Raw genomic sequence first — 27,138 nt, forward strand, 5'->3', positions numbered from 1 at the left:
AAACTCTATCAGTGCAGTATATATATATTTTAAAGTTGTTTACCCCCGGCCCCTACACATATATGTAACGTTATGTATTCGTGTCATACCTTTTTACAAGGACCAGGCAAATGTTTAGTTTTTCGATTTATATCAATTATTTTGTATTATCTTAAAAAGGATTCCCAAGAGACTATTCCTGAGACGGAGTCACTTGCAGGTGGTTCCCAGGATCTTTTCCTTAATCCTCCGGCCAGTGTCAGGAATGACAGAACAGATGAAATAAGTAAGATTTTATATATAGGCCTAAATATTTTTCATGTTTTTGTTCTCAAAATACAAAACAATACTATAAATCACACAAGCGTTACTTTATATGTTTGTTGTATAGCTGTAAATCTTAGTATTAGCATTTTATTATTATTTTTTTTTTAGATTTATATGCAGTGTTCAGGTCTTTATATATATATAAAAAAAAAAATTGCTAAGAATTGAAGCTAAAACACGCCATGCTACTCGATAAAAATGCCATTTTTGTTCATTATATGTACATATATAGCATATTATATTTGCAGTTAGAAAATTGGACAAGCTCACAGGTGACGTTGCCCTTTTGCGAAGAGAAGTGGCAGAGCTGAGGGGCAAGTCACCTGCGTCTACCAAAGCATTCAACATTAACACGGCTTCATGCAAGGTTCAAATTTAATTTGTTGTCAATATCAAAACCTTAAAATACATTTGCTGATATGCCTTTATAAAAGTTTTTTATATAATTTTTATGTTTCATGCACATGGATGTGTGTTTACATGCATTGATTGACTTTGTATTTTAGAGGAGGTTCAACCTATATTTAAGAAGTAGGTTCTCATGTCGCCCATGGGTGGAAGTCAAAAGTGATGACTTTAAGGTAAAAAATCTGGAGGTTGATTGTTCTCTGGGGCTTCCCGCTTAATGTAATCTGCGATAAATTTATGTATGTATAAATGTAAATATTTCAGAATGAAGTTCACACTTGCCTGGCCATGGACGACATGAGAACCAATCCTGCAGCATTCCAGGGAATGGTCTCCCATTCATTACACAAATTCACGGAGCTCAGGAATCAATTTAGGAGAAAGGTGTGTAATCATTTGATAAAAAATGTGTGTTTGACTGCTATCTGTTGTCCAAATTTTTCATGTTCACTTTATTTTACATGAGTTGTAAAAAGTCTGTATGTGTAAAAATTTGTTCAGGATTTACAGTAGGTGAATGTATGTATAATTCTCTAGCATTAAAATTTAAAAAAAAAACCAACTCTCCATAATACTTGTATGTGACAAATAGTTATACCCCCTACAAAGTTCTTTTTTATGGGAAGGGAGAGGGAGTGTGTATATAAGAACTACCTTGTCCGTCTGTTTATCTATGGGTCACTGTCAGTGCAATTGTGTCCCATCCATAGACCTTTCTTATGATGGAATATCAAAATCAGTCTCTTCACACAAAAATTGTGTATGCAGCTTACCTTAGAGTAAAATGTAAGTCTAAACAAAGGTCATTTGGGCAAGTTCAAGATCACTGGAAGGAAAAGTGCATAAATTCCCTGTGTATTTGTGTATAGAGGGGGTAGATACAAACATATCAGATATGCTCTATTCCTGATTCCTTTTTTGATGATCAACTGGTTAAATTACAACAAAAAGGTTAATATTAATTGGTTACATCTTGATATATGAAAAAAAGTGCTAAAATATATGCATGTTTTTTTTAAATTTATTTTTGCATAGATTCTGGCAGACAAACAAAGTATTCCTTGTAAAGGCCTTGGAGAGCTGTGCTATGACATCTTTCACAGCTACTCCAAGGCCGATGAATGCACCCTGTCCCAGGAAAGGATGCGTGCAACAATTCTGTTGGTAAGTATTCACAATCAGTAAGCAAAATATTTGAAAAAAAAATTATATGATAAGAATTTTTTTTTTAATATAAAAATGTAGAACTTGCAGAAAAAAGGATGGACCATCCTTGATCTTTGACAATTTTCATTGTCCATATTTGTATTGTCTTTTTTATATAATCCATCTGCAGCTCTTATGTCTAGATCCACTGATATTACTTGGTTAAGTTTATGCTCTAATTACCAATATGCAATGATGGATTTAAAGAAGTATGTAAAAGCAGTTCACAGAGAGAGAGAGAGAGAGAGAGAGAGAGAGAGAGAGAGAGAGAGAGAGAGAAAGAGAGAGAGAGAGAGACCTGTTGGGATCAGAACATCTACTTTTGTGGAAACTAAAAGGAAAAGGAGACATTGTTTCAATCATCTGGATTGTTCATTGTTAATCTTTTTTAATTTCAGAGACACTTTCTTCACAAGAAGAGGTACTTTAACGATGGGACTTCGGCATCTTTCTGGGCGGAATTTAGGTCTTTTTGGGAAGAAGTAAGTTATCAAAATACATTTTCAATTTTTCATGGAGTAACAATTAAATCATTATGATAATTATTTTAAAAAACAGTTTATAGTTTGATTGTTTTAAAAAAAAAATTGTAAACTTCAAATTTGGAAATCATTTCTTTAAAGCAAAGATGCTCATAGATTTAAAAGAATTCCAAATAAAATATTGCAAAACTGTATTTGTTTTTAACATTTCAGATTGAAAAGGATGGAAGGCCTCAGAAATGGGAAAGATTAGAAGAAATTGATAAGAGGAGAACTGAAAGGGCAAGAGGTAAAAACATCTTTTTTTTAATTTATTAAAATCAATGTTTAAACCAATTCATTTAGAATATCCATTGATATATGTTTAATAAATTATAATGCTAAAGCTTAGCTCTTAGCTGACTTGAGCTTTCTTGGGCCAAATTATATCAAAATTTGTTTGGCATCTAATGTTGTCTCTGATAGAAATTTATATTTTCTTGTCCCTCTCAAACTTGTCTGTGCCACATCTTTTAAACTGGATGGAGTAGGCTTTCAAACTTGGTCAGCTGGTTCATCATATAGAAAGGGATGTAAGAGTCATAAGTAGGTCACAATAGCCTCGTTTTGAAAAATACCCGGCATAGCGTTACCAAATACTGTCTGTGCCATATCTTTTAAACTGGATGGTGTAGGACTTTCAAACTTGGTCAGCTGGTTCATCATATGGAAAGGGATGTAAGAGTCATAAGTAGGTCACAATAGCCTCGTTTTGAAAAATACCTGGTATAGCGTTACCAAATACTGTCTGTGCTATATCTTTTAAACTGGATGGAGTAGGACTTTCAAACTTGGTCAGCTGGTTCATCATATGGAAAGGGATGTAACAGTCATAAGTAGGTCACAATAGCCTCGTTTTGAAAAATACCCGCCATAGCGTTACCAAATACTGTCTGTGCTATATCTTTTAAACTGGATGGTGTAGGACTTTCAAACTTGGTCAGCTGGTTCATCATATAGAAAGGGATGTAAGAGTCATAAGTAGGTCACAATAGCCTCGTTTTGAAAAATACCCGCCATAGCGTTACCAAATACTGTCTGTGCTATATCTTTTAAACTGGATGGTGTAGGACTTTCAAACTTGGTCAGCTGGTTCATCATATGGAAAGGGATGCAACAGTCATAAGTAGGTCACAATAGCCTCGTTTTGAAAAATACCTGGCATAGCGTTACCAAATACTGTCTGTGCCATATCTTTTAAACTGGATGGAGTAGGACTTTCAAACTTGGTCAGCTGGTTCATCATATGGAAAGGGATGCAACAATCAAAAGTAGGTCACAATAGCCTCTTTTTGAAAAATACCTGGCATAGCGTTACCAAATACTGTCTATGCTATATCTTTTAAACTGGGTGGACTAGGACTTTCAAACTTGGTCAGCTGGTTCATCATATGGAAAGGGATGTAACAGTCATAAGTAGGTCACAATAGCCTCGTTTTGATAAATACCTTGTGTAAGGTTGCCAAATACTGTTCATGACAAAAATAAGGATTTGTGGCCTCATTTTTGAATGCTCAATACATATACTTAGGACTATATAAAAAAGATAACATTGTGTTAACACATTATGATAAAAATTTTTTTATCTTGCAGTCATGTTTTTTTTTATTTTCAGAAAACTCTGGAAACACTGAAGAGTGACTGTTTAGTGTTACTGTAAAGCAAAATAAATCAAAATTTAAATTGTGAAAATTTGTTTTTCCTTCTTATTGTAATTTTAGATTAGCAGATGGTTTGACACATGATTACATGTAGTTCCATTGATGGGGAAGTAAAATAGTTATTTGAAGAGCCTAAAGCAGGGAGTTCAGGGATTTTAACAACTTGAACTGAAAGACAAAAGAAACATTTGAAGACATTTAATCAAAGACCTGGATCATGTGTCTGTTACGTATACCAGTGAGTGGGAAGGACCTGCGCCACGCGCCATAGTCGCATTTAAGAGAAATATGGCGCATTAAATCAATTACTCTAAGCGCCGAAGTGCGCGTTCAAATTTCTCATCGGTTATAAAAGTTTTAGCGATGTCCGCTGGAAATTTACTCTGTACGATTTACCTAATTGTCTTTTAAAACATCAAATTTCATTGGTCATGTTTGGTAAAACAGAAATAAACAACCAATAAAAATGTTTCCACTCATTTATGCGTGGTAGATCATTCCAGAATTTCCTCCGAAAGAGAAGTTGAAGTCGCCCAGTATTCTGAGTTCTCAATTATGTAAACTAACCCCAAATGCAGTAAAATGATGATTATCTAATTGAAAAGACGTTTTCACAGCCTCAATTAATCCCTGTTGTGATTATTAAAACTCATGACTGTCTTACCATCATCGCTTATTGTTACTGTTGGTGTTATAAATACGGGTGATGCAACCACACTGTGCATTGAAAATTACAACCGATGTTTATTTATTTAAGTGTCGATACTACAATTAGTTGAAACTTGTAATTAGTTAATAACTTGCAAAATTAATGTCTAAATAATAAAAAAAAACTGTTTCCCTACAGTTATAACCTTCAAAGTTTGAAAGATTCTCTACATAACGGTAATAATTAGGTCAAAGGGTTTGACTAATACCCCAAAAAACACAGAAGTACAGAGACTGATTTTATTTATCATTAAGCAAAAAATTGCATTAGTGAAATGTATAAACACATCAAATAAATGAAATTTAACCAATTGGTTAAGTTTTTTAATTTTATAGAAGTTGTTTTGCTCTAGGTTGGTCCTTGATAATTTCAATTTTACAAAATGGCCCCAATGAATAAATAGATGGCCCTTTCATTATTAAAATGGCCCATTAAAATTAATAACTGTGGGGCCATAGTCCCATTGACATTTTTGGCCTTCCCAATCACTGCATATACAGATGGGACTCGAATATTTTTATATATAGAATATATACATACATGTTGCATGTTATGAGAAACACATGAGATTCGAGTCACATTAAATATACATATAAAAGATATACATATGTTAAACGCACGTTATAATCCACGTATATGAAACGTATGGTATTTACCACGTACGTTAAACGTAAGGTATCTACAACGTGTGTTAAACATACGTGTAACGTATGTACCACGTACGGTTTAAAACGTACGTTAAACACACGTGGTACTTAAATCACGTTAAACGTACGTGAGGTCACGTACGTATCACACATGTTTAACGTATGTGAAACGTATGTGGCACATTTTGCTGTGTAGACATTTAGATATTGCATCAAAAATAAACATTCCGACTTTAATGTATCCTTTATGACGTCATAGTATACAGACAGAGCAATTGCGATTATAGAAAAATAATTGAAGTTCCTCTGTATAGGCTTACAGTGGGAAAGAACAATGGATATGCAAATATTTTATTATGGCAGCTTGGTTCATCCTTAAGCAGTATTATAAACTGCTAAAACAATGTTATTATACTGTAGGTTTTTAGCTTACCTGAACAAAAGGTTCGAGGGAGCTTTACTAATCACCTGTTGTCCGGCGTCTGTCCGTCTGTCTGTAAACATATAACGTTACACCGCAATCACGCACTTTACAGATGTATCTTTACCCTACAGCCACGCATTTATATACATACACTGTAAACACACGGATTTTGACCACAGGGGCTCGGTTGTCAGACACTGAACTTTATAACAATTTATTCTCGAATAAAAAAAATATACATAAATGGTCATTCAATATATGTTCTATGGAATCGAATTAAAATCCGCCGTTAAAATCGCCCTTTATCGTCGTTTTAAAAAATGTGTATCATGTGTACATTAAAACATAAGTAATCACAGATTACAAAGCTCACCGAGACGAGACATCACCCTTATGAGACTTCACCTTTATGAGACCACCTTTATCATATTAAATGAAAATCATACTTTATGATCTTGGATATTCATGGATTCTGTTTTGACACAATATCGTATATCATCTGTTAAAAAATTGTATGATAATCATAGGTTCATATGTTAATCAATACAATAATATAAAATTAAATATTGTATCCTATCATATTTACAACATATGTCATATAATACAATAAAATACCATAATAAACAATGATGAGATACGATATTGTAACGTATGATATGACATTGTATTGGGTTATACGTTATTGTGTTTGATCAAATAATACAATATCATAATATATAAAACAATATACTAGTATTATATTACAATATCATATTACATAATACATCATAACATTGAAACATATGATATTATATTGTATAATATAGTATGATATTGTATGATACTGTATCACTTTTGATACATAAAATGATCAAATTGTATCATATGAAAACAGATACAATATTATTTGATACTTCAACATTGTATCATATCAAATGTTACAATATTATGTGATAAAGTTAAATATTATATATTGTTTTCCCTTGGACTGAAATGTCACATTTTCATTGGTTTAAACATAGCACGTGATTGCCTCATATATCTCTATATTTGTTCCGTGAGAAATAATATTAGGCAATATGGCCGTCATTGGTCGACGCTTCGCTTACTCATTTCGACATTTCATAGTATTTTATACATAAACTGCATACTGTAAGTTCTTAAAGTATTTGGAGTTGTTGCCCTTTGAAATTCTTAAAAATTAGAGTAGTTGCCCTTAGAATATTGACGTCACATTGTTTTGTCTGGAGCAGAACAAAATGGCAGCGACGAAATTTGCTCAAATCTCTGCAGAGGAAAGGGAGAAAACGTTTGAAATTAAATAGCAACAAAACATTGTAAGTAAACATGGGTAAAGCAAAGATTTTGAAAGAGTATTTGAAAGGTGAGATGAAAATTTTGAAGAGTTTAAATGAGTTAAATTGGACGAGATGTAAGGCATCTTGTACATGGCTTTGCGTAGATCATCGCTATTTGTGAATAAATATGTCGCTTGATAGTCCTCGAGAAAACAAAACACTTATTAGGTTAGTTACTGACTCACTACGGAAATATATTGGGTTGATCAATCTCATAGAAGGCTCGGCTTCGCCTCGCCATCTATGAGATTGATCAACCCAATATATTTCCGTAGTGAGTCAGTAACTAACCTAATAAGTAATAATACTATACATATTGTATCATATGATACAATCATATATTTTACATTGTTATACTTTCATGTTAAATACTGAAATCTGATTGGTTAAGACGCAGTTAATAATATTTACTATTACCCTCAGCGTTAGCAACGCACTTGGCAACGGGTAACATTAAAAAATGTTACATGCGCGAAAATTATGCGCGTACGGTTCGCTGTAGAATTCACGTTATTCCTATATAAAAGCAGTAAAATTTTCTTAAATATTTTAAAAAAGACATACAGTATAACAAAATAAATAGTGCCTGTTTGGGAGGATAACAGTTGAAATTGACACCCCTCGAAAACCATTGTCAACCTCCGCTTCGCGTCGGTTGACAATGGTTTTCTCGGGGTGTCAATTTCAACTGTTACCCTCCCAAACAGGCACTATTTATATAATATCATACAATACAATTTCATGTGATGTGATAATATATCATATTATAAACCAATATCATATTATACAATATCGTATGATACGATATTATATAATATAACTGTATCATATTATACAATTTCATGTGATATAATTCTATTTACAGAAACTAATATCATATTATACAAAATCGTATGATACAATATTATAGAATATACAATATGGTATCATAGGATACAATATTATATTTTGCAATATCTTATGTAATAGTGTCATGTGATTAAATAATAAATTAATAATCAATATAATATTATACAATATTGTATCATAATATACAATATACTATACATAACGATATCATGATACAATATCATAACATAAAATATCAAAATTTTTTATACAATATCATATCGTATCATATAACTTTTTATAATATTACATATGATATAATATTGTATCATATTAAACAATATTGTTTCATACCATACAATACTATATCATAGGAATCATGTTACATAATTTATCAACAAACACATCTATCTATCGAGCAGGTTTGAGTGAGGTAGGAGATTTCTTTAGCATCCTTGATAATGGAGATCAGGCTCTGCATCTGAAGCAACCTCTGCGTTTCATTTATAATATAGTTTAATCAACTATGCAAGCTATCATCTAAAAAACATGTGACCTGTTCAAAAAAAACTAAACCTCATCCAGCATCCGAAACCTATGGCTCAGATTCAGCATTCAAGCCTGTCAGGTGCATCAGTATACATAAGATGCATCTCCATGCAAGTTTGGTGAAGTTAAGACCAGAAATAATAAAGATATCATCATCAGAGGGCACTAGCAATTAAAACCTTATCCTGCTCCAGCATCTGCAACCTATGGCTCAGATTCAACATCCATGCCTGTCAGGTGCATCTGTATCATAAGACACACCATCCATTCAAGTTTGGTGAAGTTTGGATCAGTAATAACTAAGATATATTTTTTAGCATCCTTGATAATGGAGATCAAGCTCTGCATCTGAAGCTTCCTCTGTGATTAATTCATACTACAGTTTAATCAACTATGCAAGTTTGAAAAAGTACTATTATCTATTAAAAATGTGACCTGTTCCAAAAAACTTAACCATATCCAACATCTCAAACCTATGGCTCAGATTCAGCATTCTAACCTGTCTGGTGCATCAGTATCATAATACACACCATCCATGAAAGTTTGGTGAAGTACAGACCTGCAGTAACTTAGATATTGCTATCAAAGGGCACCTGCAACAAAAACTTAAACCTGGTCCAACAACCTTAACCTCCTCCAGCATCCGAAACCTATAGCTGAGATTCAGCACTCAAGCCTGTCTTGTGCATCAGTATCATAAGACACACCATCCATGCAAGTTTGGTGAAGTACGGACCTGCAGTAACTTAGATATTGCTATCAAAGGGCACCTGCAACAAAAACTTAAACCTGGTCCAACAACCTTAACCTCCTCCAGCATCTGGAATTTAGGACTCGAATTCAGCTTCCTAGTCTTTCAAGTCCATAAGTAGGCCCGGATGCATTACACATGCAAGTTTGGTGAAGATAGGACAAGTAATAGGCTAAGCTTAGATACAGGACCTGCAACAAAAACTTTAACCAGGTCCTGACGCCGATGCCTACGCCGACGCCGAGGGTATAGCATAAGAATGCTGGAGAAAACGTACCCAGGAGAAAACGTACCCAGGAGAAAACGTACCCAATTTATAGGGTACGTTTTCTCCTGGAGAAAACGTACTCGGGTACGTTCTCTCCAAGAGAAAACGTACCCTATGAAAATAATAAATAATGGTTTTCATGGATATTCTTAAATGAAACAAAATAAAATATACAATGAACATTTGTAGCATTTGTTGCTGTTGTTTTTAAATGCATAGTCACGTACTTAAATTATTCAGACAATAATTTGTAACATACACATACACGAAGATGGCCTGAGCAGTTTAATTAGTCGACAATTAATACACCATAAACGAGACCGTGAAATAATTAGTTTTTATTGCAATCTCATTTGGAGAACTAAATGATGAGTATCTCAAGAAGTCGATATCGCGTTATTTTTTTTTTTTTGCACTTTTTGAAATTTATCTATAAAACAAAGTTGCTTAATAAAACCAAGTTCACATGGAAACTACTACGAAATGTAACATTGAACAGTCAATTTGCTTCTGACGCCACTGACATGCTGCTCAGGTATTTAATTGATTATCACTATAATTAAAATCAGGGGATCTCGCATGGAGAAACTCAAATCGGTAAGGCTACCGATAAATGGATAATTAGAAGAAGTAGTCAGATAACACTTTATGACAGGTCATTATTAAATTCGTACTAAAATAAAAGTTGCTACAATTATTATAAAGATATTATTCATAAAATGAATATATTTCTATACATCTATGCATTGAAATATGCATTAAAGTAGCATTTGAAAATTATTAATATGTCCAACCCCTTTAAAATCATAAAGTATTAAATTCATATATCTATAAAACTCATTTCTGTATATTTATTATGCAAAATAGTATTTAAAACTATTAAGTAGTATAATTATGATTTTCATAGGGTACGTTTTCTCCTGGAGAAAACGTATCCAGGTACGTTTTCTCCTGGAGAAAACGTACCCTAGAGATTGGGTACGTTTTCTCCTGGGTACGTTTTCTCTTGGGTACGTTTTCTCCTGATACCTAGCATAAGCTCCCATCCTTATCTCAGACTAATTTATTCCCGGCTTATTGTTTTGGAGTCTTTATTGAATATACGGATGAAATCATATAATTAACCAATTTGAATAGCTACTTTATAATTAGCTAACACATTGACCAACGACTTGGTCAAATGTTAACAGTCCTTAGTTACTCTCACCTTTCTCACTTTTGTGGGACATACAGTACCGATCAGTCCCAACCTAACAGAAAGTAACCCCAACTAAACCCTGGGTTTACTTTCTTGGTTTTCTAGAGTGGACCCAGAGTAAACCCAAAGTAAACCCAGAGTGGACACAGAGAGTAAACCCCGATCAGAAGTATACCCTGAAAGCAGACTCTACTTGTGTATTCGGAATATACAAGGGCAGGAATTACAGGCAGTAGGATGATAAGATAAAATACAGGTCTGCTTCACACTTTTTTGCGTATAGTTTACTCTAAAAGCAATTCTTGAGTAAACCCAAAGTAAACCCCGAGTAAACCCAAAGTTAACCCCGAGTGGACCCACATTTTCAAAAGGTAAACCCAAAGTAAACCCAGAATTTAAACCCGGGGTTTAGTTGGGGTTTACTCTGGTGTTAGGTTGGGTCTGATCGGTACTGTTCAACACAGGGTTTTGTCTTGTGTTATCAATCAAAAAACATCTGTGTACAATGTTTTAGTGGCACAAAACTTTAACCTACCAGTGAGGAACATTTAAGAACCCTGTTCATCTTTTTGTGTTATGTTGGACATACTGGGTGTCCAGTGTATGATAACGAAACATTATTCTGTGTTTATAAAATCAAAGAAGGGTATCGAGACATTTCATTTATTAATGATCATTCAGAAATAATTCAAATCATTCTCAAACTCTATGTCGACTTTTCAATAGATCTGTATTTACCCACTGCAACCGATGGTTTTCCACATAGGTCATGAATAGGTACATGTAGAGTATCGAGTGATCTGTGTGAGGTAACCATCAGACTTTTGCTACATAAATACACTGTAGATTACTTATTTTAAAGAGCATTCAATGCTTCAGTCCACTTATTTTGTTTCATATTGTAGAATCTTTAAATCACAAGCCCCATTGTTTAGTTCTCTTTATTTGCGTCCTATATTACTTCTCCTTAATTAGCGTCCTATATTACTTCTCTTTATTTGCGACCTATATTACTTCTCCCGTCAGGAGTTCACGTCATCGATAGCTAGCTATGGAGTATACAGCGAGTGTTGTATGTACTCAGAGCCTCAATGTAAATATCAGGTCTGATGAGTGACATCAGCGTCGACCTTAAAAACTGAAGTGCAAGAACAAGTGCCCGGGTCTTCGCAACATTTCTAGAAGATTTCATTAAGAGTTAATGTTTAAGTGGTGTTTAATCGCAGAATCATGTTTCAAAACAGTTGATTTTGAGCCATATTTCATAGAGAGTATTGCACTGTTTATTTTCGGATGATTTGATTTGAACATATTTTATTGTGTAAGTAACACAAAAGGATCGGAAACAAGTTCTTACAACTTACAAGTTCCTCTCCTAATGATAATACATACAATATATACAATTGTCATAGTACATGTAATATTACATGTTACTAATAGTTATTGACTTTATAATAATTAAATTCATGGACATACATTTACAAAGTAATTGCAAATATATAGTAGTTAACGTTAATGTACAGTATAGAAAGCAAAAGCAAAAAGGAATTTAATTATTAAATCTTCCAGACTCATTAATGAACTTTTGAACTGCTGAAAAAATAAAGCAGTTTGTATTGTAAGACAAATTGTCACTACCCCAAAGAAGCAAATGTGAGTTAATTAAAATTTTTTCATCAAGCCTATTAAAAAGTAATTCAAAAAGATTGTTTCTTGCATTTACATAATTCTTGCATACAAAGAAAAAGTGATAAACATCCTCCTTTTGACCACAAATACAATTGGGTGATTCAGTAATGTTTCTTCTATAAAGATCATAATTCAAAATACAGTTGTGTCTCAACTTGGTATGTAAAATATTAATAGTGCGTTTACCAAATGAAAAATATTTTGGAGGTTGAGGAATACTTTCAGTAATGTTTTTCTTGAATATGTTGAGAGACGTTGCTTCCCTAACTTCTAATTTGAGAGAATTCCATTTCCGAATGGTGTCAGGTACAAAAGATTTTTTGTTAAGTTCTAATCTGCTGATTGGAACACTATAATTTTCGCTATTTCTTGTGTGATATTTTGAGACATTTTTTGTTACGGGAGGAATAATATTGCTCAAGTACTCAGGTACTTGATTTGTATGAATTTTAAACATGGTTATTAATTTAGCCTTATTTCGTCGACTGACCAGAGATTCCCAGCCAGTTTCTGAGTAGAGAGAATCTGTAGATGCTAAAATGGGTAAACCAGTAACAATCCTTGCAGCACTTAATTGAACTTTTTCTAATCTCTCCATGCCAAACATATTGCAACCGTCCCATACTACAGAAGCATATTCAAGAACTGGTCTAATAAACGTGATATACATTTTTGATAAATTAGTTCTACCTAGAGTAAACTTAAGTTTTTTCAAAAGTCCTAATTTTTTGTATGCACTGTTTACTATATTATTAATATATTGAGACCAACTTAAATCATTAGAAAAAAGTAAACCAAGATGTCTGTGGGTTGAAACATAGTCCAGTTGACACCCTTGAAAAAATAACTTAGGAAATTCTTCTACATGTTTCTTAGTGAAAAAAACAGCTTTTGTTTTAGACGGATTAAATTTCAATAACCACTTGTCAGACCAATCGCTGAGAATTTTCAGATCATGGTTCAATACAATTTCAATGTTTTTAGTATTTAAATCACAATGTTGTAATGAATTATCATCAGCATAAAGTCTACAAAATGATAACATATTCGTTGCAACATCATTAATGTAAATAAGAAATAAAAGTGGTCCTAATACTGACCCTTGTGGAACACCAGCATTGATACATAACGTTGATGATAACTTGTTTTTGTACATTACCCTTTGTGTTCTATCACATAAGTAACTTTTAAACCATTGTAAAAGATGCCCACTTATACCATAAGTTTGAAGTTTAAAAATTAGGGCTTCGTGCCACACCCTGTCAAAAGCTTTAGACAAATCACAAAAAATCATACAACACATTTTCCCATCTTCTATACTTTTGACAATGCTATGATATGTTTCTAATAGTTGGAATACCGTGGAATGGCCAGGCAAAAAACCTGCCTGGTATTTATAGAATAAATTATTTTCGTGAAAGAAATTGTAAACGTGCTTAAAAATTATCCTTTCCATAATTTTGCTGACACAGCTTAGCAGGGATACCGGTCTGTAGTTACTTGCAACAGATGGATCATCTTTCTTAAAGAGCGGTAGAACATGAGCTATTTTCCAATAATTTGGAAATGAATTTTCAACAAGTGATTTGTTAAAAAGCATACATAAAGGTTTTGAAATGGAAAATTTTGTATATTTCAACATTCTATGACTAATATTATCAGGGCCAATAGCCTTATTAACGGGCAAGATTGATATAATGTCAAAAACTTCTTGAACCTCTATGTGAATATCTGAAAAAAAATTATTACACATATAGTATAAATTTGGTAATGAACGATTCGCAGATTCAATATTTGAAATTGATGAAAAATATTTGTTCAAAGTTTCTGTTTTTTCAATATCTGAAAAGGCTAATGTAGGTTGTCCATTTTCAAAGAATTGCAATGGGGGTATTTCAGTTGTTGCTTTAACTTTGAATAAATCTTTCATCAACTTCCAATATATTTTACCATTCCTACTACTATCATGCAATGCAGATTCAATATTATCATAATAATTAGTTATAGCGTATTTTCGGACGTATCTCTATTTAAAGTTAATCAATATGCCCCATTTTAATATCGCATTGAGAAATCGCCATTAAATAGCCGTATGTGTAACAATTTCTGATTCAAACAATTATTTTATAGATAAAAATACTATATTCAATATTACGACCACTTTTTATGATTTATTTTTGTATAACACGTGACTTGGTTATGCACGGATTACAACGCGTCCCATTTAAAGGTGTATGGTTACAGGGTCACGGGATCAATTAGTAAAAGCTTAATGACTTAGAAACCCATAAATCTGATTGGAGAGACGTCACGGTCCCCCTATCACATTAAGCTGTACAGTCAAGATACCCCAGTCATCGCTGCAGACGTCTTACAGTGGACTACAGGGGCATGCAGGTAAATTTATGACTGGTGTTGTTTACAACATTGATTATTATTCATTTACTCAGGTGAGACTCGAACTAAGTATCCCGTTGTGAGGGAACCGGTTTGCTTTGCCGCCTTTCAGGTCTGTTTCTGTTGAAGTTTATAGAATTCATACTTTGGCGTTTACTATCTTCAATTATTCATTCATCGGAGGGCCTAAAAAGACAATGTGCTATGATTTCAAAAAATATATCAGTTATAAAAACAATCTACATATATCGATACTCACTGATAAAAAAAAAGCATTTCTTCAAAGAAAAGTTGTATAACGAAATAAAAAAAATACATAGGCCAAGATTTGGTTATTTTCATTTTGGAGTGTAAAAGAGAATATTTTACGCAATGAATTCTGTGCTAGATAATAATATTAGCGCCAGAGTGACAATGTTGCACCCTTACTATCTTCCTAATGAATGATTATATTTATAGGTAAATATCTCACCTGTCAGGCGAGATACACTTAAAACAAAAATAATTATATACTCTCTAGACAGTTGTCTATCATTTGACATATATGTTTTTTGGGGGTTCTTTTTTCATGTTTTTGTTTTGTTTTGTTTTTTGCGAAACTACAACTCAAGCGGATTCAAAAATGCCATCTTTAAACAAAGATAACTATCAAGCACGGCAATAACAACACTTAAGATTTTTAATTTTAACCCAATGTAATTTTTTAAAACTTAAATCGTCAATAAATTGATATCAAGATAAGAGTTGCAGAGATAAAAAAAACTATTAAGAACATCTTTCACACATATGTTTATTTTAACATTTTCATTTTTTATCTTGCAGTATGCTTAATTTTCAATCATATATGCCTTGAAAAGCATTGGTCATTTGGTCCAATTTTATCCGCAATAATTGGATAAAACATTGTTTTGCTTTCCTTTGAGTTTCAAGTAATTTTTTTCAAACATACATGTAGACGCTGACCAATAAACGGGGACTCTTTATTGGAGTGTTGTTGCTTGGTGCTTGCTATGGGCAGATAGCGCCCCTCTACGAGGCGCAATCGAGCCTAACATCCGGGACTCTAGTAGCAGCGGGCTCCATCGGCGTCGTGGCGCTTGCAGGTAGGGCTAGATCACTGTGATTAGAAATACATTGACAAATACTGTATTTGTGTTATCTGAAAAGAAAAAAAATAAAGCTTATGTATTACAGCGACTGTCGCGGTGGCGGCATTGTCTGTCCGTAGGGATGTTAGAAATTGTTACTGCCAGACAACAACTCAAACTCCAGAGGAGTCCTGTGCTGACAAATGTGAAGACTTGGTCGCATCAGAAAGAGCAAAATATGAAAAGGAAAACGAAGGTATTTGAACGAGCTATGAAGACCGGTTATATTATGGAGTTACGGTAGATTATGAACATTTTTGAAAAATGGTTATGGTACTTTAAAGCAAAGAAATCATGTGTTTGATCTGTTAATGCAGTATAAGAAATTCGGTTTACAGCAATCATTCTACAAGAGTGAGATGCTTTTAGACCAAGTCAAAGAGTTCTTTGTAAAATGCAGTCCGGAACTTTCTTATACTAAAGTCCAACTTTTTTCTTAATTTTTTTAAGACAAAGAAAGTCAGAGTGGCTGTCTGAGGTCATTCATGATGCATGAGGTCATATGTGCCAAGTTTGCTTAAAATCAATTAGGGTCAAAAGGTCATACATAATCTCAGGTCAAAAATAAAGTCAAAGATACAATGATGTAATGTCAGAGAGAGGCGAGATGCATAGAATCAAATCTGTTGAGTATGGGGTAAATCACCTAAGGTCATAAAGTCATTCTCTGGTCAAGGTCACGCAGATGTAAGGTCAGAGAGAGGAGACAGGAGTTAATGGAATCTACCCGGACTGTTAGTCACGTGATTGTCTGGAGCCTATTTTGGGGGAATTGGACTGTAAACACAAATTGCTGCATTAACAGGAAAACTTTTAAATCAAAATTACAAGGCAATAATGAACAGCAAATCAAAATAAAAACATTTTACAGGACAATTTCTAACAGCCAATCAAAATAATTTGTCAACTTCCAATAGCCAAAATAAACAGGATTTTTTTTTCAATGTATAAAACTTAAATGATTTTAAATGAAGGCTAAATTTTATCTAACTTTTTGTGTTTGCTCCGAGAGAAAAGAAACCAGCACAACTGGTTTGATAAAGAACTTTATCTACATCACATATCATGGTAGGTCATAACTCTCTAATCCATTATCTCAGGTGTTAATTTCACTGGTCACAGACTCTAACCCAATATCTCAGGTGTTAATTTCACAGGTCACAAACTCTAACCCAATATCTCAGGTGTAAATTTCACTGTTAATGCAGCATTTTTATTCCTATCCTACAATGAAAGCATTCCTCTTTTGTTTTCAATGGTTGCCATGGTTACCATTCACGATATGGGACCATCTTATCTCTTTGGACGCTAGTTTGAAAAAACAAAGTGTCATCAAATTATGGAGGGACAAGTTTGACAAGGGGTAGGAGTGACCTTCCCCCCAAACACAAGACTGAGGGGTAAACAATGCAGCACGTTTCTCATGCACACGAGACAATACAGGTAAATACAGGTAAATACAGGTAACAAAGAGTAACAGTTGTTGAATCCAATACATGTCTATCCAATTATCAGATCTCTGTGCCCAAATGCAACACTGCTATTCTTCTGAATATATATGTTTCTCTATTTCCCAATACTCCACATAAGTGTATAGATATTGTAATGGTGTGTAATGGTTACTTTCATTCCCATGTTATTTTTGCCCAATTAACCAACCCCTTGAATTAGTAAATTTAAGATGGACCACATCATTAAATACACTAAATTTCTCTGTATTAATTTTTCATGTTTCAAAAGAGGAAAATTATTTTCTCAAGCCATTGGGCAAAAATAACATTGGTGTTGAAATTCACCTGGTGTACAGTCAGATCACAGTAGAAAGTGAGTGTTAACAGACTTCATCTGTGTCCATATCATTTCATCTTTATATCTCTAACCAAACTACAACAGTGTCTATTTACAGAATATATCTCTAGAGTATAAGCCTTGTCTCAAATATGCAGGCAGTGACATTTCTCCTTATCATGAAATACATTCACAGTAATTCAGTCATCCGGGTCAGTTACAGACCCTAACAGCCATTCTGATTGGTTGCTTCCAAATAGTGCTGTCTCTGTATAAAAATTAAAGTTTCTTTTTTCTGATACACAAGACATCTGGACAAAATACACCAAAATAAAAGGGAAGCCAAAAAAATCAAAACATGACACTGTAAGCTCAATACCTCCTTCTGCGGGTTGGCCCACTAAAAGAAAACCAAGTCAGATATATATCTACACAGCACTATGCCCATAATCACAAGCATTATCAGTTATCACAAGCCCACTTTGGGCATCGTCCATGAATACTATTACTGACCCACACGTTTTTTAACCCAGCCATTAAATGACTCAATCTTTGGCTCCTACTCTATGCCTTGTTCCCAAAATGATTACTTCTTATAAATTCAACTTCTTAAATATAACTTCCCAATAAATTGTTGCTCTTGAATTTTACTTTGCATTGAAATTAAATTCCAACAAATTTCACATCTTCTTACTTCCATTAACATTAACTACTGTAATTTTACTTCCTATGAATTTAATGCAATTTTTTCTTTCTGCTTTGCATTTATATCTACATTATGCAATATCTTGAGTTTTAAAAATGCTGCAAATTGTCTTATCTGTAATCTTTCAAAAAAATTTGTTATCTGTTTTAAAATTGTGAACAAATAATAATATACATTCTTAAAACCTTTTCCTCTCATGCATATTATAATTCATATATACATGTATCAAAACAATCACCCATAGATTTTACTTTTAAAAAAGTTCAATAAAAAATATATATCTACAAAAATTGACAAATAATAAGATTTGAATGCTATGCATATATATGAGATAGATACGGTACAACAGAGCAGAATATCATAAAGTTGATGTGTCGGCTGTTGCTTTGGTAACAGTGACACAGGGCTATACTTATTACATGTATAATGGTTACTCATCACATCCCTAATCTTGTCACAGGAATTATCAGTCACATACCTTTAATGAGTTCAGAGCAGTGTACAATTTCCTGTACGGACACCGCGACTTGGTGCGCACGTGCTGCCAGTGTCTGCTTGGCCTCCTGGGAAGGTTTCTGGACCACCTGAAAAATGGCCGTGAAACAAGAAGGTAAGATAACAGAATCACATGCCCCACATTTCTATAACAATCCTTCCCCACACATCAACAGCTTCAATTACAACAATCCTTCCCCACATATCAACAGCTTCAATCACAACAATCCTTCCCCACATATCAACAGCTTCAATAACAACAATCCTTCCCCACACATCAACAGCTTCAATTACAACAATCCTTCCCCACACATCAACAGCTTCAATTACAACAATCCTTCCCCACATATCAACAGCTTCAATCACAACAATCCTTCCCCACACATCAACAGCTTCAATCACAACAATCCTTCCCCACATATCAACAGCTTCAATAACAACAATCCCTCCCCACATATCAACAGCTTCAATCACAACAATCCCTCCCCACATATCAACAGCTTCAATAACAACAATCCCTCCCCACATATCAACAGCTTCAATCACAACAATCCCTCCCCACATATCAACAGCTTCAATCACAACAATCCTTCCCCACATATCAACAGCTTCAATAACAACAATCCCTCCCCATATATCAACAGCTTCAATAACAACAATCCTTCCCCACATATCAACAGCTTCAATAACAACAATCCCTCCCCATATATCAACAGCTTCAATAACAACAATCCCTCCCCACACATCAACACCTTCAATAACAACAATCCCTCCCCACATATCAACAGCTTCAATCACAACAATCCTTCCCCACATATCAACAGCTTCAATAACAACAATCCTTCCCCACATATCAACAGCTTCAATAACAACAATCCCTCCCCACATATCAACAGCTTCAATAACAACAATCCCTCCCCACATATCAACAGCTTCAATAACAACAATCCCTCCCCACACATCAACACCTTCAATAACAACAATCCTTCCCCACACATCAACAGCTTCAATTACAACAATCCTTCCCCACACATCAACAGCTTCAATAACAACAATCCTTCCCCATATATCAACAGCTTCAATCACAACAATCCTTCCCCACATATCAACAGCTTCAATCACAACAATCCCTCCCCACATATCAACAGCTTCAATAACAACAATCCCTCCCCACATATCAACAGCTTCAATAACAACAATCCTTCCCCACATATTAACAGCTTCAATAACAACAATCCTTCCCCACACATCAACAGCTTCAATTACAACAATCCTTCCCCACACATCAACAGCTTCAATAACAACAATCCTTCCCCATATATCAACAGCTTCAATCACAACAATCCTTCCCCACATATCAACAGCTTCAATAACAACAATCCCTCCCCATATATCAACAGCTTCAATAACAACAATCCTTCCCCATATATCAACACCTTCAATAACAACAATCCCTCCCCACATATCAACAGCTTCAATCACAACAATCCTTCCCCACATATCAACAGCTTTAATAACAACAATCCTTCCCCACACATCAACAGCTTCAATTACAACAATCCTTCCCCACACATCAACAGCTTCAATAACAACAATCCTTCCCCATATATCAACAGCTTCAATCACAACAATCCTTCCCCACATATCAACAGCTTCAATAACAACAATCCCTCCCCATATATCAACAGCTTCATTAACAACAATCCTTCCCCATATATCAACACCTTCAATAACAACAATCCCTCCCCACATATCAACAGCTTCAATAACAACAATCCCTCCCCACATATCAACAGCTTCAATTACAACAATCCTTCCCCACACATCAACAGCTTCAATCACAACAATCCTTCCCCACATATCAACAGCTTCAATCACAACAATCCTTCCCCACATATCAACACCTTCAATAACAACAATCCCTCCCCACATATCAACAGCTTCAATCACAACAATCCCTCCCCACATATCAACAGCTTCAATAACAACAATCCTTCCCCACACATCAACAGCTTCAATAACAACAATCCTTCCCCACATATCAACAGCTTCAATAACAACAATCCCTCCCCATATATCAACAGCTTCAATCACAACAATCCTTCCCCACACATCAACAGCTTCAATCACAACAATCCCTCCCCACATATCAACAGCTTCAATCACAACAATCCCTCCCCACACATCAACAGCTTCAATAACAACAATCCTTCCCCACATATCAACAGCTTCAATAACAACAATCCTTCCCCACATATCAACAGCTTCAATAACAACAATCCCTCCCCACATATCAACAGCTTCAATAACAACAATCCCTCCCCACATATCAACAGCTTCAATCACAACAATCCCTCCCCACATATCAACAGCTTCAATCACAACAATCCCTCCCCACATATCAACAGCTTCAATAACAACAATCCCTCCCCACATATCAACAGCTTCAATAACAACAATCCTTCCCCACATATCAACAGCTTCAATAACTTGATGTTTTGAATATTCTATTACTGACTCTATGCATACTGTGTGCTAACTTTTTTTACATTGTGCTAACTGTGCATATTGTGCTGGGTCCGTGCACATTGTGCTGACACCACACATTGTGCTGACACCACACATTGTGCTGACAACCACACATTGTGCTGACTGTACACCACACATTGTGCTGACACCACAAATTGTGCTGACACCACACATTGTGCTGATTTTTTACATTGTGCTAACTCTGCACATTGTGCTGGGTCTGTACACATTGTGCTCTGTACACTTACTGTGCTGACTTGCTCCAGTAGATCTTTGTAGACAACAGCACAGTTCTTGCCGACTGCTATCGTCTTCTGTCGGACTTCTGTTGTCTCTGCAGTGCTGGCTGTGCCCTGTCAACACACAGAAACATCAATATTCTTAACATTTCTTGGAAATTCAGTTTCAAGGAAATGTAAATTTGTGAACAATGATCTTATATGTTTTACATTGTACTCTGAATCTCTAGCAGAATATAACATACCCTGCATGTTGCCAGTAAATCAAAGATGGCCTTGCGTCCCATGTTGGCACAGATGATGACGTCCTCTTGGCGACCCGAGTTCCCAGCAGCCACTGCTTTGGCGGTCGCCGTGGTGATAGGTTTGGTCAGTCGGATCAGATCTTCTGCCTTTGCTTTCTTTTCTGGCAAGGTTCCAGCCTCATATGACTATGAAAGAAAACATCAAACAGTACAATGTCTGTTGATGAAGGAGAAAAAAAAACATAAATTGGGAACCATTGGACTTTAGTCGGATTACCCCTGGATAATCTTAACCTTCTGTCCTATGGCCTCTATGGTAGACTCCAGGGCCTCAGTTACCTCTATTTGTACCTGTAGTTACCTGTGTATATTCAGTGTATTACCTTAACCTCCTGTCCTATGGCTTCTATGGTAGACTCCAGGGCCCGAGTTACCTGTATTTGTACCTGTAGTTACCTGTGTATCAGTGTATTACCTTAACCTTAACCTCCTGTCCTATGGCTTCTATGGTAGACTCGAGGGCCCGAGTTCCCCGCGCGGCTTCATCCTCCACGGTCTTCACCGTCTTCAGTAACGATGTCACGTTGGTCACCATCACCTGGAGGGGAGATTGATATTTACAGTTTACTTCATCTGTTGTTTTACACATACTGTCATTTTCAATGATAAGTGACTGTTTTCATTAACAACTGACTTATCATACATCCTGATTTTTGCTAATTTTCTTTTTTTTCATCTTTTTACACTACAAAAAAGGTCAGACAAAACTTTTTAATACAATATTTACTTACCTAATAATGATTTTTTTCAAGTGTTTGATACATGTATGACTTGGTAATACTGTTTTTATTTGATGACTATTAACATAAACTTCTACAATATTGTTTATCTTTGAATGCCATAACCATCCTTCACCTCGATCAAAATCAAACACGTTTCTAAGAACAATTATTTTTTATTAACACAGACATGTTATACAGAGTCAAGCAAGATATGTAAATAATAACAAGATATACAAGGCTTCCCTATCTAACATAGATCATAATACATTAATGGTCACAACATGGAGATATCCTTATTCAGCCCTACCTATGACATCAATTACACTATCAAATTAAATAAAATATTCATTGAGACTTGAGTTTTTCTTTCTTCAGACTTATTAAATGGAAAAGCATTTGAATTGTTCATGCAAGAGTTGTGTTTCTTATCAAATGGGTCAATGTACCTTAAAGCTTAGCCTAACACAATGAAACAAGATTTTCTTGTCTGAACAATGCATTGTCTTTCTTATCAAATAGGTTAATGTACCTTAAAGCTTAGCCTAACACAACGAAACAAGGTTTGTTTGTCTGAACAATGCTTGGTTAGAGATGAAATCACAAGCTTGTATGAACAGGGAGACACAATGCAGGTGTCTGGAGATCTCTGTATGTCCCCGCCTCATGCTCTCAACAGAAGCTTGCAGGGAGGTTTAATACTACAGGCCTCAAACTCCAACATCCTGCCTCTCAGCTAAACTTAAGGTGGCCAAATGGTCAGATGTACTGTCAAGTTATTTTATAGCCAAATTTTTAGGTATATAAATTCATGCTTATTTTTATATTTTTTCTCCAAATCCTTTTTTTTTTAATGTTAAATAAAGAGGTTTTCTCTTCCTGAGGTTTAAAATGGTACAAAAATTACAAAATAGCCACAATTTTATAACATTACCAAAAGGTTTATCTTTTCGAGTGGATCAAGCCGATGGTCAAGTTCCCCGAGTCTGAGAGGCAAAATGATTTGGTAGTCCCCGCAGCTCATATAATTATTTGTACTGAATTCAAATTCTTGAGTTAAAATACTTAGCAGCTTACTGTTTCCACTGACAAATCATGATATGTATAGGAGCCCTGTGCTGGCTATAACCACCACAGGGAGTGATATGAGCTGGAAACAACATTGTTACTGCAACACAAACATGTTACACCGAACTGTGCTCATTTCTTCCTATCAAGAAAGCATTGCAAAACTAATCCTCGACAATAGCTTTACTGCAAAACTAATACTCGACAATAGCTTTACTGCAAAACTAATACTCTACAATAGCTGTATTGCAAAACTAATACTCGACAATAGCTTTACTGCAAAACTAATACTCGACAATAGCTTTACTGCAAAACTAATACTCGACAATAGCTTTACTGCTTTTTCCATTCCAAAAAAATCCTATACTTTTAACTACCAGGTAAATTTACAATGTCCAGTCAGTTAAAAGGTAGTGTGTCAACAATAATTTGTAGTCATATGCTAATTGAGTGTACAGTGCAAGTCGGTAAAAGGTAGTGTGTCAACAATAATTTGTAGTCATATGCTGATTGAGTGTACAGTGCAAGTCGGTAAAAGGTAGTGTGTCAACAATAATTTGTAGTCATATGCTAATTGAGTGTACAGTGCAAGTCGGTAAAAGGTAGTGTGTCAACAATAATTTGTAGTCATATGCTAATTGAGTGTACAGTGCAAGTCGGTAAAAGGTAGTGTGTCAACAATAATTTGTAGTCATTTGCTGATTGAGTGTACAGTGCAAGTCGGTAAAAGGTAGTGTGTCAACAATAATTTGTAGTCATTTGCTGATTGAGTGTACAGTGCAAGTCGGTAAAAGGTAGTGTGTCAACAATAATTTGTAGTCATTTGCTGATTGAGTGTACAGTGCAAGTCGGTAAAAGGTAGTGTGTCAACAATAATTTGTAGTCATATGCTGATTGAGTGTACAGTGCAAGTCGGTAAAAGGTAGTGTGTCAACAATAATTTGTAGTCATATGCTAATTGAGTGTACAGTGCAAGTCGGTAAAAGGTAGTGTGTCACCAATAATTTGTAGTCATATGCTGATTGAGTGTACAGTGCAAGTCGGTAAAAGAAACATTGGAGGAAAGAGGTGAACATGTTTTAGCAATAATTAATCCCCATGTAGAAATTTTCTGTAACTTGCAGGAAGAAATGAACACAGTTGTCACTAGTAGCCTGGTCAATGGTTCAGTGTGAAACAGGGGGATGGTTTCTATGGAAACACCAATTCAAATGCAATCTGTTGTTTCTTAAATCTCAAACCTCTACAGGATTTCAAAAATTCAATTTATAATGATAGAAGCTCTCACAAAAAGTCATTAATCACAACATTCAATATTTTTCTTTTTTTTTTAAATTGTTTCATTAACAGCTCTTGTTTTTGTAAATTGTCAACAACACTAGAACAGAGAAATATCATCCAATCAGATGGCTCGAAATTTTAACTGCACTCAGTACATGCTGGAAACATAGCTAGATAGTATACCCGTCCGGCAAACCCTCGATCAGGGAGTCTGTCTTCTGTAAAATCACACGACTCCACAAATCAGACAGCAGTTAACTTAACAATTCTATCTATCAACGCCTAGGTGGCCTTTGTCAAATTATATTGTATATATTTCTTCCAATTAAGACAAAAAAAAATATTTATGCTCAGAAAACTTTTCAATTTTTAAACCTTTTTAAAATTGACTTAAAAAAAACTTTATCTACACATTGAATACTGAAAAGTCACTGCTAAAAAAAGTTAAGCTGTGCCTGGAATTGTTTGAAATAATGATTAGCAGAAAAGGTTTATAATCAAAGACCTGGGCTACTCCAATAATTGATTGCCAGAAGATGTTTTTCCATAGAAGAAGAGAGTGCATTACATCACTACACCACAACACTACCATCTCATCAAGGTTAAAGTTCTAACACAAGGTCAACGGTCAGTCCTTATGTTACAGTAATTCACTAATCAAAATTTTGAGCATTTATATAAAAATTATAAGCACGTTTTCAAAAATCTCAAATTTTGAGTTTAAATAAAAAATAATAAACATAAAAAACTTCGGTCAAGGTTAAATGAAAACAAGAAATAATGTTGAATTTTGACTGACCTTGGCAGACTCTTTGAGGGTCATCATTGCCGGATCGGAGACGTTTTTGCCGGAGGCGTTCTTGGTGGCGCTGATCAGATCGGAGAGTGCGGAAGCCACATCCTTCACCGCGTTAATTATCATCACCTGAAAAAAGCTTACTCAGTTATTTCCCTCTTGAAATGTTGCAATTAACAAAATTTGATCACTCTGGCAAATTAATTGATTAAACAACTTCATCGTTACAATGTCAAGTTATAAGCCACGTACCTGAGCCTCAGGTTGGTTAGATCCGAGTGAGGCTGCACCAAGTTTGACGACATCTGCGAGTTTGGTGATGGTTTTGACGGCCTGTTGAGCTGCCCCGGCGAGCGTTTCCTGATCGGATGCGGCGCCCTGTACCAACTTCTTGGTCTCCTCTACCAAAGCCTTCGCCGTTTTCAGGATGTCCTCTCTATAAGTGGTTACAAAAATAAATATCGTGGAATCATTAAACTTTGTGGGGACAATTTCCATGCATTACTTTCATGAGTTATTTCATACCTACAAAAGGAAGTAGGACTCTATCACCCTTATTCATTAGTGGATGAGAGGTACCCACAAACTCCACGAAAATTGATCCACCTCAAAATCTAATGATTCTACAGTATGAGACTACTGTTGGAGTGGATCAGTGGGTGGGGGTATTGAGGACTATTTGTCAGTGGGTGGGGGTATTGAGGACTATTTGTCAGTGGGTGGGGGTATTGAGGACTATTTGTCAGTGGGTGCGGGTATTGAGGACTATTTGTCCCATTTACCTGTGGCTGGCGAAACTGTCATCTCCCTCAGTACACAGAGTTCCGGCGGTGGCAAACATAATGGTGGTGTCCAGATCAGCAATGATTCCGCTCACTGCGCTCGCCGCATTGATACAGGCCTGGGTACCGCGAGACCCGGACTGTAATGCTGCTAGAACAAAGGCCACCTTCTCACTGACGCTGCGAGCATGATCCTGGAGGTCGCGTCTCGCGTATGTGTCATGTGGGTCGCCCTGGACTTTGCCGGCGTCCTGTACCAGCTCCACACAGCTCTTACCCAGGTCTTGGACCGTCGTACGGATGCGATTCGCAATCTACAGATAGACCAACAAAATATATAACAATGAAATCAATGGAAATCTACAGACCCAACATAAAACATT

General features: G+C 35.2%; 2 protein-coding genes and 1 long non-coding RNA gene across 3 annotated transcripts in view; 2 read left to right on the forward strand and 1 right to left on the reverse strand.

The window, feature by feature from the left end:
• Positions 1-27,138, reverse strand: part of LOC109619215 (uncharacterized) — a 95,431-nt gene that overhangs the window by 27,702 nt on the left and 40,591 nt on the right. The window lies entirely within an intron of this gene.
• On the forward strand, positions 160-4,114 carry LOC117680374 (uncharacterized; the record flags this gene model as incomplete). Its single annotated transcript, XM_066080705.1, is given in 8 exon segments — positions 160-265; positions 555-673; positions 813-887; positions 979-1,098; positions 1,750-1,878; positions 2,319-2,402; positions 2,616-2,691; positions 4,057-4,114. Coding segments are annotated over 8 exon segments (735 nt in total), but the record flags the coding sequence as incomplete, so codon positions are not given.
• On the forward strand, positions 14,710-16,253 carry LOC117687394 (uncharacterized). The gene is made up of 3 exons (XR_010711121.1): positions 14,710-14,899; positions 15,855-16,002; positions 16,094-16,253. It is a non-coding gene; the product is annotated as an uncharacterized lncRNA (long non-coding RNA).

The sequence above is a fragment of the Magallana gigas genome, chromosome 1 (assembly GCF_963853765.1).
Source record: "Magallana gigas chromosome 1, xbMagGiga1.1, whole genome shotgun sequence".
NCBI lineage: Eukaryota > Metazoa > Mollusca > Bivalvia > Ostreida > Ostreidae > Magallana > Magallana gigas.